Source organism: Gadus morhua, chromosome 7, assembly GCF_902167405.1.
Source record: "Gadus morhua chromosome 7, gadMor3.0, whole genome shotgun sequence".
NCBI lineage: Eukaryota > Metazoa > Chordata > Actinopteri > Gadiformes > Gadidae > Gadus > Gadus morhua.
The window spans coordinates 25,571,556-25,583,709 of NC_044054.1; the positions used below are offsets into that span (position 1 = coordinate 25,571,556).

A 12,154-nucleotide genomic window follows, 5' to 3' on the forward strand; every position below is an offset into this window, starting at 1 on the left:
AAATTTGTTCATTGGTATCCTGAGGTTTAAACAAGTAGCAAAACAGTTTCATCAAGAGTTTGCAGACACAGGTGTATTAATTAAGACAGACAATTATTTATAAGATGTTTTAGATTCTTTGTTCTGTCAACAAAAAACGTCATCATATACTCTCCTTAGTTTGTCAACTTTTCTTTAGCCATTAAAAGGTTCAACAAAGGTCTATGGTTGTCTTGTTTCCTCAATAAACGTGCATTCACCAGCATAAGCCTTCAGCACCAGAGTACATTGTACTTTCCAATAACAATCGCCCAACAAAATGTAGTGCCTTTTAGCCATTGTGCCTATAAAATATGCTGAAAGTAAACCACGGAAGAAGAGAAAACATACAAAAAGAAATACATACAAATTTGTAGCTTACGTCTATGTTGAGTTTTGAGAAATTGGTGACCTCTAATAATTCAGAAACACTCCTGCTTGATTTACAAATGAGTCTCATCCGTGGAGTGGGCTTGTCAAAAATGTATTAAACAGAAGGGTAACACTTTATAATAAGGTTGGGTGCCATAATAAATGGCAAACTAGTCATTACTAGGGATGGGCGTGAGGAATCGATTACTCGAGTACTACTCGTTACAAATGAACTCGGTTGGTGGACAGGCAAACTCGAGTTTGCATATACACACACAAACAAAGTTTTCTGAAGCAAATGTATCCATTTTCTGTCGGCGCCACTAACGCATGACGTGGGCACAAAGTAAATTAAATGCATCCATTTCCATGGCGCGTTCCGTGCCGTGTGCAGGCACGCCAGAATTCAAAAAGTTAAGAGATGGCGGTTAAAGCAAAGCGCAGCGAAGAATTGAAATACTTTAAAGAAATAGGAGATCATAAGGTGAAATGTAAAATATGCCAAGCGAAATCGAGCTACCAGAAAGTACTATGCGGCAACATATGCTCCTGAAACACAACGGTGAGTTCGGGAAAGCAGACCCGCAGCAACGGTGAAAGTGAAAGTGTGTCGGCTATTTTCACCGCTGCAAGACGCAGCTGTAATCCCGGGCGTGTAGAGAAGATCACAACGCTGAGTATTTCCATAGTCCATTTGCTGCCGTTTTATTTGCAGCTTTAAATTATTTGCAATGGTTAGGCTACTTGTTTCGTCTTTTTTAAACTGTTACAGGCCTTGGTTCGACGTGATTTAAATTGTGAGACGCATATTTATTTTTGTAAGGAAAATGTGTTTTGAACGTTTGCAAAAATAAATAATGAATACTCTGATAACTCTGACTGTTTTGATGGAGAATAAGCATTACATGTTTGGTTGGTAATATTGCCGTTCATCATCAGGCCTATTCCTGCTGCAGATGCGTTGCATTCTAAAAATAGATTTGATTTAACGAGTACTCGATTGATCCTCGAGGAATTCCTTCGATCACTCGAGTTTGGAATTTACTACTCGTGCCCATCCCTAGTCATTACCTAACCCTTTGTTAATATTTGTTAATTGCAGTGATGGCTGGTGATCAAAAATGTTGGCGGGGCACAGTAATAGACAGGGGGTCCAAGGTTCACCCCCCCCCTATTTTTTTAATTTAATAGATTTGATTACCTATAGTATTCTGGTGCATTTGGGGGATGGCCACTACCTATTTACCTACTTTTCATTCATTCATAGCCTACATCCTGACTTGCAGGGCCTGGACAAGCTTACACTGCATATACAGACCTACTTCATTGCCATTCCATCAGCCATTGCTATTTGACCCATTGTTGTTATTCTGATATTGAGACAAATCATGATCACTGTCCTATAGCGTCCATTTTTTGTGAGTCTCAATGTCTACTTCAAATGCAGTTGGAAATATGGGACAGTTGCTTCATTTTGTTTATATGCTACAGGCCGAAAGACTAAATTAATATGTAACTTACTTGCTCCTTTTTAGTATAACATTGCTTGGGGAATCATCTGATTCACCAGGCTGTGTGTGTATGTTTTTGTCGACATACGCATGTGTTGGCCATCAACATATATCACAGAGATGACACCGAATTGTCATTTTGTTTATATGCTACAGGCCGAAAGACTAAATTAATATGTAACTTACTTGCTCCTTTTTAGTATAACATTGCTTGGGGAGTCCAATTCCTCCACTGAAGAGGGTGGAAAGTGCTTACAACTCTCTGCTAGTTAGATAGCGATCTATCTCTTCTCTACATGTAGTTGTGGTGTGGGAATGCTGCTGAGGGAGGTAGCCTATTTGATTGATTCGCTGAATTGTCCAATCATGTGGCGATAAAAAAAAAGAAAAGCGATACCATTGGCCTGGGGCGCACAGTGGTGCGACCCGAGGGCGAATTTTCTTGCGCCAATTAAAAGCTGTCTCTGCTTGATAGACAGCTATTTCGGTTGTACAAGTATATCACACAATTGAACGAGGTTAAACGCTATGTATTTTTTTTGATTTATTTCGTAATGATAATAGTTTATTAATAGTTGGCAGATATATTCAAGTGAATATTTCACTTAGGGGCGGCGCCCTAGCGCCCCCTATTGACTGGTTAATTGTTACTAAAATATCTATTTAAGTTAATATTTTCTTCATCATTAATTAAATATTAGTTGTTTGCATAACCCTAACCCAACCCTAACACACGACCCTAACCCTAACACACGGCCCTAACCCTAACCATAAAACATGGCCCTAACACACGACCCTAACCCTAACCAGCGACATTCTGGTCAGTGGAAAAAAAAGTATTAACTTGCGCCAAATAGATACTTTAGTAACAATTAATAAATATGAACAAAGGGTTAGGTAATGACTAGTTTGCTATTTATTATGGCACCTTATTATAAAGTGTTACCAACATAAGTTGTTAAAACTTGGTTAAGAGTATCCAGGTGTAAAAATGTAATGTAATGTACAATGGATGACAGCAGTCTCTACCCTTGGTCCAAGCATCATTTTGTGAGCTTTGACTGCCCCTTTTTCAGGTGATTCAAATCCAGAGGTCTAGGTCGCAAAAGCCTTGAAGGATCATACCCTCCTTTCCAGGAAAATGTGTCTGGTGTATTACAATGGGTATTAATCAATGTTTAATGAGAGGCTGTAATAATTATTGAAAAGCAAACAAAACAGGATTGATTTAAGCTGATGTTTCGGAACTGGAACTCCCTTCGGGTGCTCCAGGTTCCTGCTGCTGCCCTTGAGCAAGGCACTGACAGACCTGGAGTTGATCCCTGGGCACTGCAATGCTCTTAGTGCTGCAGAAATCAGATTATGTTACAGGCAGGCTTCTTGTATAATGGCTGTAAAATCGAATGTAACCATGCCAAAACAGATCGTTTTGACGTTGTCTTGTTGTTGTGAAACTATGGATGTTTAGAGGTCCTTGGGAGGTTCTCACTGGTGAGGGCTTGAGGGAGTAGCTTTGCACCGTATACCATCACAGGCCTTAAGTATATATAGCATGACAGGCCTGATCCAAGCAGAGCAAGGGAGTGGCTCTGTGGTAGATGGGGCACTGACAGTCCTGGACACAGATTTAGACGCAAGGAAGAAGGTGTGACTCTTGGACAACAAGAAACACAACATTATTGCAGCTAATTAAGACTGCCCAACTCTTCAGCGATGAAAGACAAAGAACATTTTTCAATGTGATGGCTTGTTAACATCAAAAAGTACCAGATTTTTTAAGGTTGTATCTCAAAATATAAAAAGTGTTGTTGATGTTTATAAGGACCTGTTCATCGTTTTTGTTTTTCTCTGTAAATGATATTCTGTGCTCCATCATGGGAAGGCACAATAACTGCTGTTCATTTCAATAACCTCAACAGTTGAAGCCACAATTTCAGAGAAAATGTCTAATATATCGCAGATTCTTTCGATGGAGTCTTTGGACATCTCTCCATTTTTCTCCCACTTTGCCGCCCTGTTTGGCAGCCTAACCTATTGCCTCATCATCACCTGCAACATGACCGTGCTATTGACTATTGCACTTGACAGGCAGTTGCACAAGCCAATGTATTTGCTGCTCATCAACCTACCCATCAATGACATGATCGGGGCTACTGCTCTTTTCCCACACCTCATACACAGGTGGGGGATTTGTTTTTGGTTGAATTTGTTGTTATACAGAACCATATGGTTGGTACTAAAAGGTGTGCTGTGTTTAAGATTGTAGGCTCCATGAACATTCCCAAAAAGCACTGCTTTGTATGTCTGTATGTCTAATGTTGACATTTGTAGCATATGACACCTAAAACATATAGATTTGATTAAAACCATAATCTACTGAGAAGTAATATATTTGAAAACATGTTGCGTAATCATATTGATAATAAAAAGATTGCCTTTACTTTAGCCTCTTCTTGTTTGATTAAATTTCAGTTGTATCTAAATGTGTTCATACGTGATTTCATCTTTTCCTGTTTATTTCTATCGCTAGCATCGTGAGCCAGAGCACCAGCATATCCAACCTGGCCTGTTACCTTCAGGCCCTGCTGGTAGGCTGCTTACAAGAAGTTCCCTTTACTACATGTTTCTTTTGTATTGTTATTGTTAATAGTTTCGTATCCTGCGTTACCTGCTCAATTTAAATAATATTGGTTTTAAATGAATCCCTAACATATGTGATTTGTGTGTTGTTGTTTTTTACCACAATGATATTTTTTTATCATTGTGATAAAAATAAATGTTAATTTAAAATGCACTCAACAAATCTAGACCCTTATCGCAGTGGCGTCATTGTAGGACTACCAAAGCTCTCACTCATAATACTAATTATGGATCTACTCCTTTTTATATACAAGGGCCCGGGTAGGTAAACCAGAACCATGATGATGTCGTAATGGTGTAATTAGCGACGACTGTATTAAAAGAGTCTATTACGTGTGATTAGAGTCTCTTGGTTCTGTTCCATGTTTCAGGTCCATCTGTACTGTGGAGGCTCCCTGATCATCCTCACCGTCATGGCGTTTGACCGCTACCTGGCCATCTGCCGACCGCTGCGCTACCACACCCTGATGACCGCCAGCAACCTGCGCTGGATCATCGCCGGCATGTGGCTGACCGACGTGGCGCTGGTCGGCAGCCTCTTCCTCATGCTCACCCGATTCCGGCTATGCAGCTGGCGCCTGGCCGATCTCTACTGCAACAACCCGTCCCTGGTGAAGCTGGCGTGTGAGAACACCACGGCCAACAACGTGTACGGCCTCCTGATCACCGTACTGATGCAGGGCACCTCCATGCTCACCGTGCTCTTCACGTACGGACACATACTAGTCACCTGCATTCTTAACAGGTAAAGGTATAATAATGATAATCATAATGATCATTATAGTAAATAATATTGATTATACCAATAATTAATTGTGTTTACATAGCTCCTTCAAAGACACCCTATGTGCTTTATGCGTGTGTGTGTGTGTGTGTGTGTGTGTGTGTGTGTGTGTGTGTGTGTGTGTGTGTGTGTGTGTGTGTGTGTGTGTGTGTGTGTGTGTGTGTGTGTGTGTGTGCCGCGCGTGTGTGTGTAAATCCAACCTTCCGACCTTACTAGAATGTCAATGTGGATCAAACCCAGATTGATTTATTTGATGAACCTTTCATAAGAACAAATTAGTCTCGTTTGGGTGGAATATCTGTTTGCAACAGAAGGCAACATTTTACTTTTGGTTTTATCTTGGAGTGTCAAACTAGGTTGTCATGCATATCAATTTGGATCTTATATGGTTGTGTCTGCCCATCATCCTACTTCTTCTCCATCACTCCCAGGCAGGCAGATGCACGGAGCAAGGCCCTGCGCACGTGTGGCACTCACCTGGTGGTGTTTGTGGTGTTTGAGTTAACCACCCTGTTCTCGGTGCTGTCCCATCGACTGAGTGTGTCGCCCTTCCTGCGCAGGTCAGCCTCGTCGTAGGGCCTCCTTACCCTCCACTTTCAGATTTCCGAACCACACACAGTGCTTTTAATTTGCGGGGTAACATGAATTGCTAAATTTGCAACACCCATTTGACTATATGTGTAAATTAATTGAGCGATTAACTGTATTAAATTTGATAGGCACTATTGCTTATCAAAGTAATCTGAAACATACACTTTGTCCTTCCCTGTAGGAATATTCCTCCTCTGTGTTTGCATTGGGTTGATACACAGTGCATCAAGCAAAGGTGTAGATTAGCGGTGTGTTAACTAGTGTCTTATGATTGTCTTATCTTTAGGTCGGTCGGTGTGTCCATCCTGGTGTTTCCACCCATCCTGAACCCACTTATCTACGGAATCAACACCAAGGAGATACGCAGTAAAGTCGTAAAAGCCTTCTCTCGAAAAACAAAGAAATTCAAAAACAAAACATGTGCTTAGCAGCACTGAGTCAATGAGTGAATACTTTATTGCAGAGTCAAGGTTCCATATAAATGACAATACAAAAGACGATGCAAATAAAAGGTCAACATAGATTCAAATACATACAAGCATCGATTCCAGTGTTTCCATAACCCAGAGGAGAACCTTGTTTCACTCTGTTTAGTCTCAGTGAGTTCAATTATTATTTTGTTTTGTGACTCTAGAAATCAACACATAAATTTGAACATAAAATTCGTCAACACAGCATGGAAGGTGGGGAAATTACAAGTCACAAACAAAGTGCTTGCTCTTCACCATCTTGGAAGCTTGAGGAGGATCCTAAAGGCATCATTATATGCTACCTGTAGTTTCTTAAGCTTTGATGTTTTATATTTACACCATAGGTGAGGTGTTAAAAACGGAGTACAGTAGGCTTTGAAGAATATAAGGGAAATGGTCAAATGTAAGATCGTACAGCAATACACAAAAATATTGTGAACACACAAATATTGGATCGCATTTTGGTATATTATTTATCCTGTTTAATGGTACGCCTAGTTCTGTTTAACATGAATGTCCTATGATTTTCAGAACATGTTATGTTAAACAATCTGTTGCCACATGCATTCCAAAGTGATTCTTAATAGAAATTAAGCTCAGCTTAGTCTCACAAAATAATGTCAATTTACAAAGAGTTGGTTCCTTTATTTATTATTTGACTATTGCTGCCTATTATACATAATATGTAGGCCTTGGTTTATATATGAGGTATGCTTCCCCATTTGGGTTTGCGTCCTCCCAAGTGCTTCACAAATGCTGAAATACCTATCGAATACTCTAATGAACAGTACTCTGGCTCCATCTGCTGGCATCTTCTGAGGGGCATAGGGACGAGCCCGATCAGGGCCTGGGCGGGGCTCGTTTTCAGCCCCGATTTACGGTTTTACGGTTTACCAAATTAACCGAGTTTACAGTTCAGCATTTCATCAGGCTATTTTCTTGCACGAAGACGTTATTTTGCACCAATTTTGTGAAGACACATGTAAAAATATGACTAACACAAATGGTTTGAATAGAATAATATTTCAAGAATAATAAAATTATATATTATAATATTTTCAAATATATATACTGTAAATTATAATCATTAAATTACATTATGTGAATCTGTATAACCAACCCTGTATCTGAAAAGTTGTATTTTAATTGCCTTTTGGAAAGGCTTATACACAATGTTTAATGGCAACTGCCACCAGTGCAGGTCGAATTGAACTAAATGCTGAATATAATTATTGCATACATTATGATATCCACATTTGCAGGGAATTCTTTTTCTGAAGATATAATATGCACGGGGTAGTACAGGAGTCACTTCTTACCTGTGGAAAACCGGTGCTTCCCCCACACAAACCTGCAACACTATTGCATTTATGCATTTAATTTGCTCAAGTCTGAAGTCTTGCTTCTATTAAGCGCTCTACAATTCATTTGCTCCCTTGTGCATTGTTTCAAGACTTTTTTTAAGAGGGAATATGGATAGGAAAAAGTGCCAGGCTACATTCTTCCCACGGTCTCAAATAAATAGATGACAGTTGATTTGCTTGGGGCGCTAGTGTTGTCATCATTAAAGTACTACAACTTCAAATGCACAGTTATTATTGGTATCAGCCTACACTTGGTTTATTCCTCCCACTTAGGACTCCCGAGGTACTTTAGCTTGCACTGTTGTATCACAAAACAAATTTTGTATTCCCCTTGATTGCGGCATTCTCTTCATGACTTGTCATTCCATGCGCTCTTGCTGAAAAAAGTATGCACAAAGCTTAAATATTATAAATGATATTATAAATGTTGATGCTGATAGTTAACAAAATGTTAGCTAATGCTTTCAGTGGAAATTAGCATGGATATGCTATCGTCAAAATAAGGATAGCGACGAAAAGTAATTTGAGGTGGTTTCATTCAGTGTCTGATTTTATTTCAATGTTAATTTACCTCTCATCACATCAAGTATCTCCTAAAAAGCTTTGAATTCAGGCCCAGGACTTTTGACAGACCACTGCAACTTTGAATTGGGGACTGAACCCCACACGCAAAAGAAAACAATTATGGCGGCAAATCATGTTATTGAAAAAACATGAAATGTATTGTTGTCGTGTCACTTCCCAGTTATCCATTCAAGTTCTATTCTTTTCCAGGATATTTGATCGATTTAGACATTTTCCATCTGTTTTCCATGATTGGAATTGTTTTTATCAAATCCAGGTTTCCAAGGATACGGGGCCTCTCTGCTTGACAGCTAAATAGATGCACTGCGGAAATTTGCAGTGTCAGACAAAAAGCATTAAAAAGGGAAAGCTGTTCAAACAGTGAGCTGAAGACTGAACCATTGCAGCATCACATCACCTGTGATTTTCAAGTGAGGTTTAGGATATTAAGGGAAGTCTACAAAGCATTGAACCTCAAGAACTGTTAACAGAGGAAGAAAAACATGTGTCAGGTAAAAGGCACAGCTGTGCCCTATTGCCAATTAAGGTAGCGAGATGAAACATAATTGTAATCCTGTTGTGTTGTGGTTTCAGGCTAGGTATGACTTGGAGAGTAGTACATTTTCAACACATGGTTTATTGAGAGACTAAAGTTAAACAAGCTTGCACTCTGGAGGTGGTTCATGAAGCACCTCCCGAATACAGGTAACATTTCTTTATTGAAAATGGGCGGAACCATAAATAAGCCACGCCCACAGGTTCTAATTGACCCAGGTAAACCAGCAAAGAGGCCATGCTTGTAGGGTCTGACTTATCTCAAACACATAAAACTGTATAGGGTTCTGTAATGAATACTCAATGTGTAGGAGATGAAGCTATTAAGGAGTGGTGTTAGCACACAAAAAAATCTGGTCCAATGTGGTACTGATGTTAGCTTGGACATCATGTGGTCTAAATAAAGCATAGAACTAGAGAAGAGGAGAGCTTCATATTAACGGAGGAACTTCCGCAGATTCGGAGTTTGCGGTTCAATAGATCATCAGTGAAACATCGTTGCGACACAATTGAGTAACCCAGAGAACCAGATATTGTTTTCATCCAAACGAGCCGTCTTTGGCGAACGGTGAAATGCATTGTCTTCTACGAGCAGTCGGCTTTCAGCCGCGAGCTTAGGGACCGTCTGCAAAGTGCAAAACTGAATTGCATTGTCTTCTAATTTTGATCTTACAAAGTCATGACAGAGGGACTTGGTGTCTTTATTCATGCTTGAAAGATGAACATATATTATTTTTTTTGAAAGGGAATAAGCTGATGAAGCTGACAAGTGACCAATGTTTACTTTTTAAAAATATTATAATTAAATGCAAACCCCAGTGAATCATTTGCTCTTGTTTCTCTGTTTTGAGATTCACACAGACTTAGCAGTCTTGTTTAAATGTTACAAATTGAGTTAATAAACTGAAGTTGGAAATAGTTTTTTAAGTTGTTGCCGATGTTATCTCCGTTAATTTTATTAATCTAAATAAATAAAAATTAGCAGGTTCTCAATAGTAGGCTATTTCAATTCAGGGAGGGCGTGATAAAATGTCTGTCTCCTAGGGGGGGAATGAAAGAAAAATGATTGAGAACCACTGGTCTAGAACATGTTGTACTTGTTGATTAGCTCACGTTGTTATGGCAATGAAAACGCCCTCAGGGATCTTTATGGTCTTACTGCAACCTTATGTTTTGAAAAATATATCTCTACTTATTTCTAGAAATTTATTTTTAGCAACATTTTCAGTAGCGTCGCCATTATTGACTCTAGAGCCCCAAAACTTGTTCAATAGAGGCATGGCCTATTTATGCTCCTACTACAACCTTTGTGATGGGGAGAGGGGAGGGAGTGGGAAGATGCATTGGTTTGAGGCACAGACCTTTTCGATTGTTGTAGTATTTGGGTTATGGGATTTTAATGTAGGCCTATAGGGTGGTTGTTGATATTATTATATATATATATTATGTATATATATATATATATATATATATATAATATATTTTTTGTTAAATAAATGTAAATAATGTTTTTAAAGATTATACTTGTAATATGTTCAATCTCTCCTTATTTCCCCTGCTCATTAATGTGCACAAATGTACTGTATGTATCAGTGGCGTAACAAGGCAACGACGGGCCCGTATGCAGGATGTTCAAGGCGGGCCCCCCCCCGTTACGATTGTTGACGGGGGGGGGGACAGGGGACGGGGGGTTCGGAGCGATTGTTGACGGGGGGGGGGGGGGGGGGGGGGGGGGGGTTCGGGGCGATTGTTGACGGGGGGGGGGGGGGGGGGGTTCATGTTTTTTTAATAACTATAATTTTTTAATAACTTTTTTTTTTTTTTTTCTTTGGGGCCCCTGATTGGCCCCCGGCCCGTACGCACCCGCATACCCTGCTTACCGATAGTTACGCCACTGGTATGTATGTTGCCAGTAGACACATAGAAACCTCCCGGCAGGGTGCGCTTAGCGAGCACACAATTAAATTGCGCGCGAAAAACATAACATTTCCCCTCCGCTGCTGCAACTCCATCCTAGGGGAAACACTGGATACAAAACCTACAAACACTATGCTACCCCAATGAAAACAAGGGTATTCAAATATAATGTGTGGACTTTTTATTTTCTTCAATAATACCTTTTTTAGTTTAAATAATAATGTACACTAAATAAGTACGGAGCGTAGGGGGTTTAATAAAAAAAATAAGAAAAAATAAAAAAGATAGATAGGTAGATATATTTTAATATATTACATTTCATGGTTACATTAACCGGACAAAGAGTGGCTTTATAGACTGTACTGTTAGCGCAAACCACTCTGGTGACGCCTAAATTAATCTAAATGGTGATGCCTTAACAGCAAAATGCTATGCATATATTTTTTTTGTAAACATAACTTCAATGTTGACTATGGGCACGGTTTGGGCAAAGTAACAAAGTAAATAGTGGAGATACATTCCTACATGGACCTTCACTTCCAATTTAGTTGCCGATTCACTGTAAGCCATTGCCTATGATTTATTTGTCATGTTTTGAGATAAAGAACCTGTATCTTAGTAAACCCCATAGTTCAATTTTTGGTATGTTTGCTTGTTGGTCATTTGATGATGAATGCACTTCTATTAACTTTCACGAGTGCATTGTACATTGAGTGTTTCAAGGGAGGGGAATATGGAATCAGATTTCTGTCAATATAAGAAGACAAAAATAAGAATTTCAGGAATGCAATTGTATATATTTGCTTCAATATAAATAAATTGCAAACAGATAATTTGGTTAATCGTGGAAAGTCTTCTACATTTTTGAAAAAACGTCCTTTTGATTAGTTCACTCTGCTTCTTACTCACTGATCAGACTTCTGCCCTCACTGCTGTTTTTGAATATGCTCTGCCAGCTCTTAGCTCGCATGGGCGGGTTTTTTCAGGGGTGTATGGTTTGATTTTATTGACAGAAACTTCAATCCATAAGGAAAGATACTGGATGGCCCACCAGACATCCTACAGAATTTGTTTAAGTTGCAATTCTTAACATTCAACTAGCTCATAGCTTAAACTTACCTGGACACATCTGTAATTGATGCAGATTGCTAGTGATTTTAATATTGTTAAAAAAAAATGATGTATGATGCATATGATATATTGAAAAACATAAAAACTACTGGATAGCCGGAACCGCGCTTTGTTTACAAAACCGTCCTGAAGAGGGCATATGCCACATTTCAGATAATGTTGGCCCCAGGAGGCTAGATGATCTTCCACTCTGTGGAAAATCTTTTAAGGGTATTTAATAACATGCAAAAAATGTAA

At 39.3% G+C, this 12,154-nt stretch overlaps 1 protein-coding gene across 1 annotated transcript; it reads left to right on the forward strand.

Annotated features, from left to right (window-relative positions):
* The first annotated feature begins 3,491 nt into the window (after positions 1-3,491).
* On the forward strand, positions 3,492-7,646 carry LOC115547768 (olfactory receptor 52D1). Its single transcript, XM_030362207.1, has 5 exons — positions 3,492-4,082; positions 4,432-4,489; positions 4,913-5,286; positions 5,757-5,885; positions 6,203-7,646. The coding sequence occupies exons 1-5, from the start codon at positions 3,844-3,846 to the stop codon at positions 6,342-6,344; spliced, it is 942 nt and encodes a 313-aa protein (XP_030218067.1). The 5' UTR covers positions 3,492-3,843; the 3' UTR covers positions 6,345-7,646.
* The last annotated feature ends 4,508 nt before the right edge of the window (positions 7,647-12,154 follow it).

What these genes read in the sequence shown, in the direction of transcription:
- LOC115547768 (XM_030362207.1), top strand. Translation starts at nt 3,844, where the DNA reads ATGTCTAATATATCGCAGATTCTTTCGATGGAGTCTTTGGACATCTCT. An exon ending in TTCCCACACCTCATACACAG is followed by an intron (nt 4,083 to 4,431) that starts GTGGGGGATTTG and finishes TTCTATCGCTAG; the next exon opens with CATCGTGAGCCAGAGCACCA. An exon ending in GTGTCGCCCTTCCTGCGCAG is followed by an intron (nt 5,886 to 6,202) that starts GTCAGCCTCGTC and finishes TCTTATCTTTAG; the next exon opens with GTCGGTCGGTGTGTCCATCC.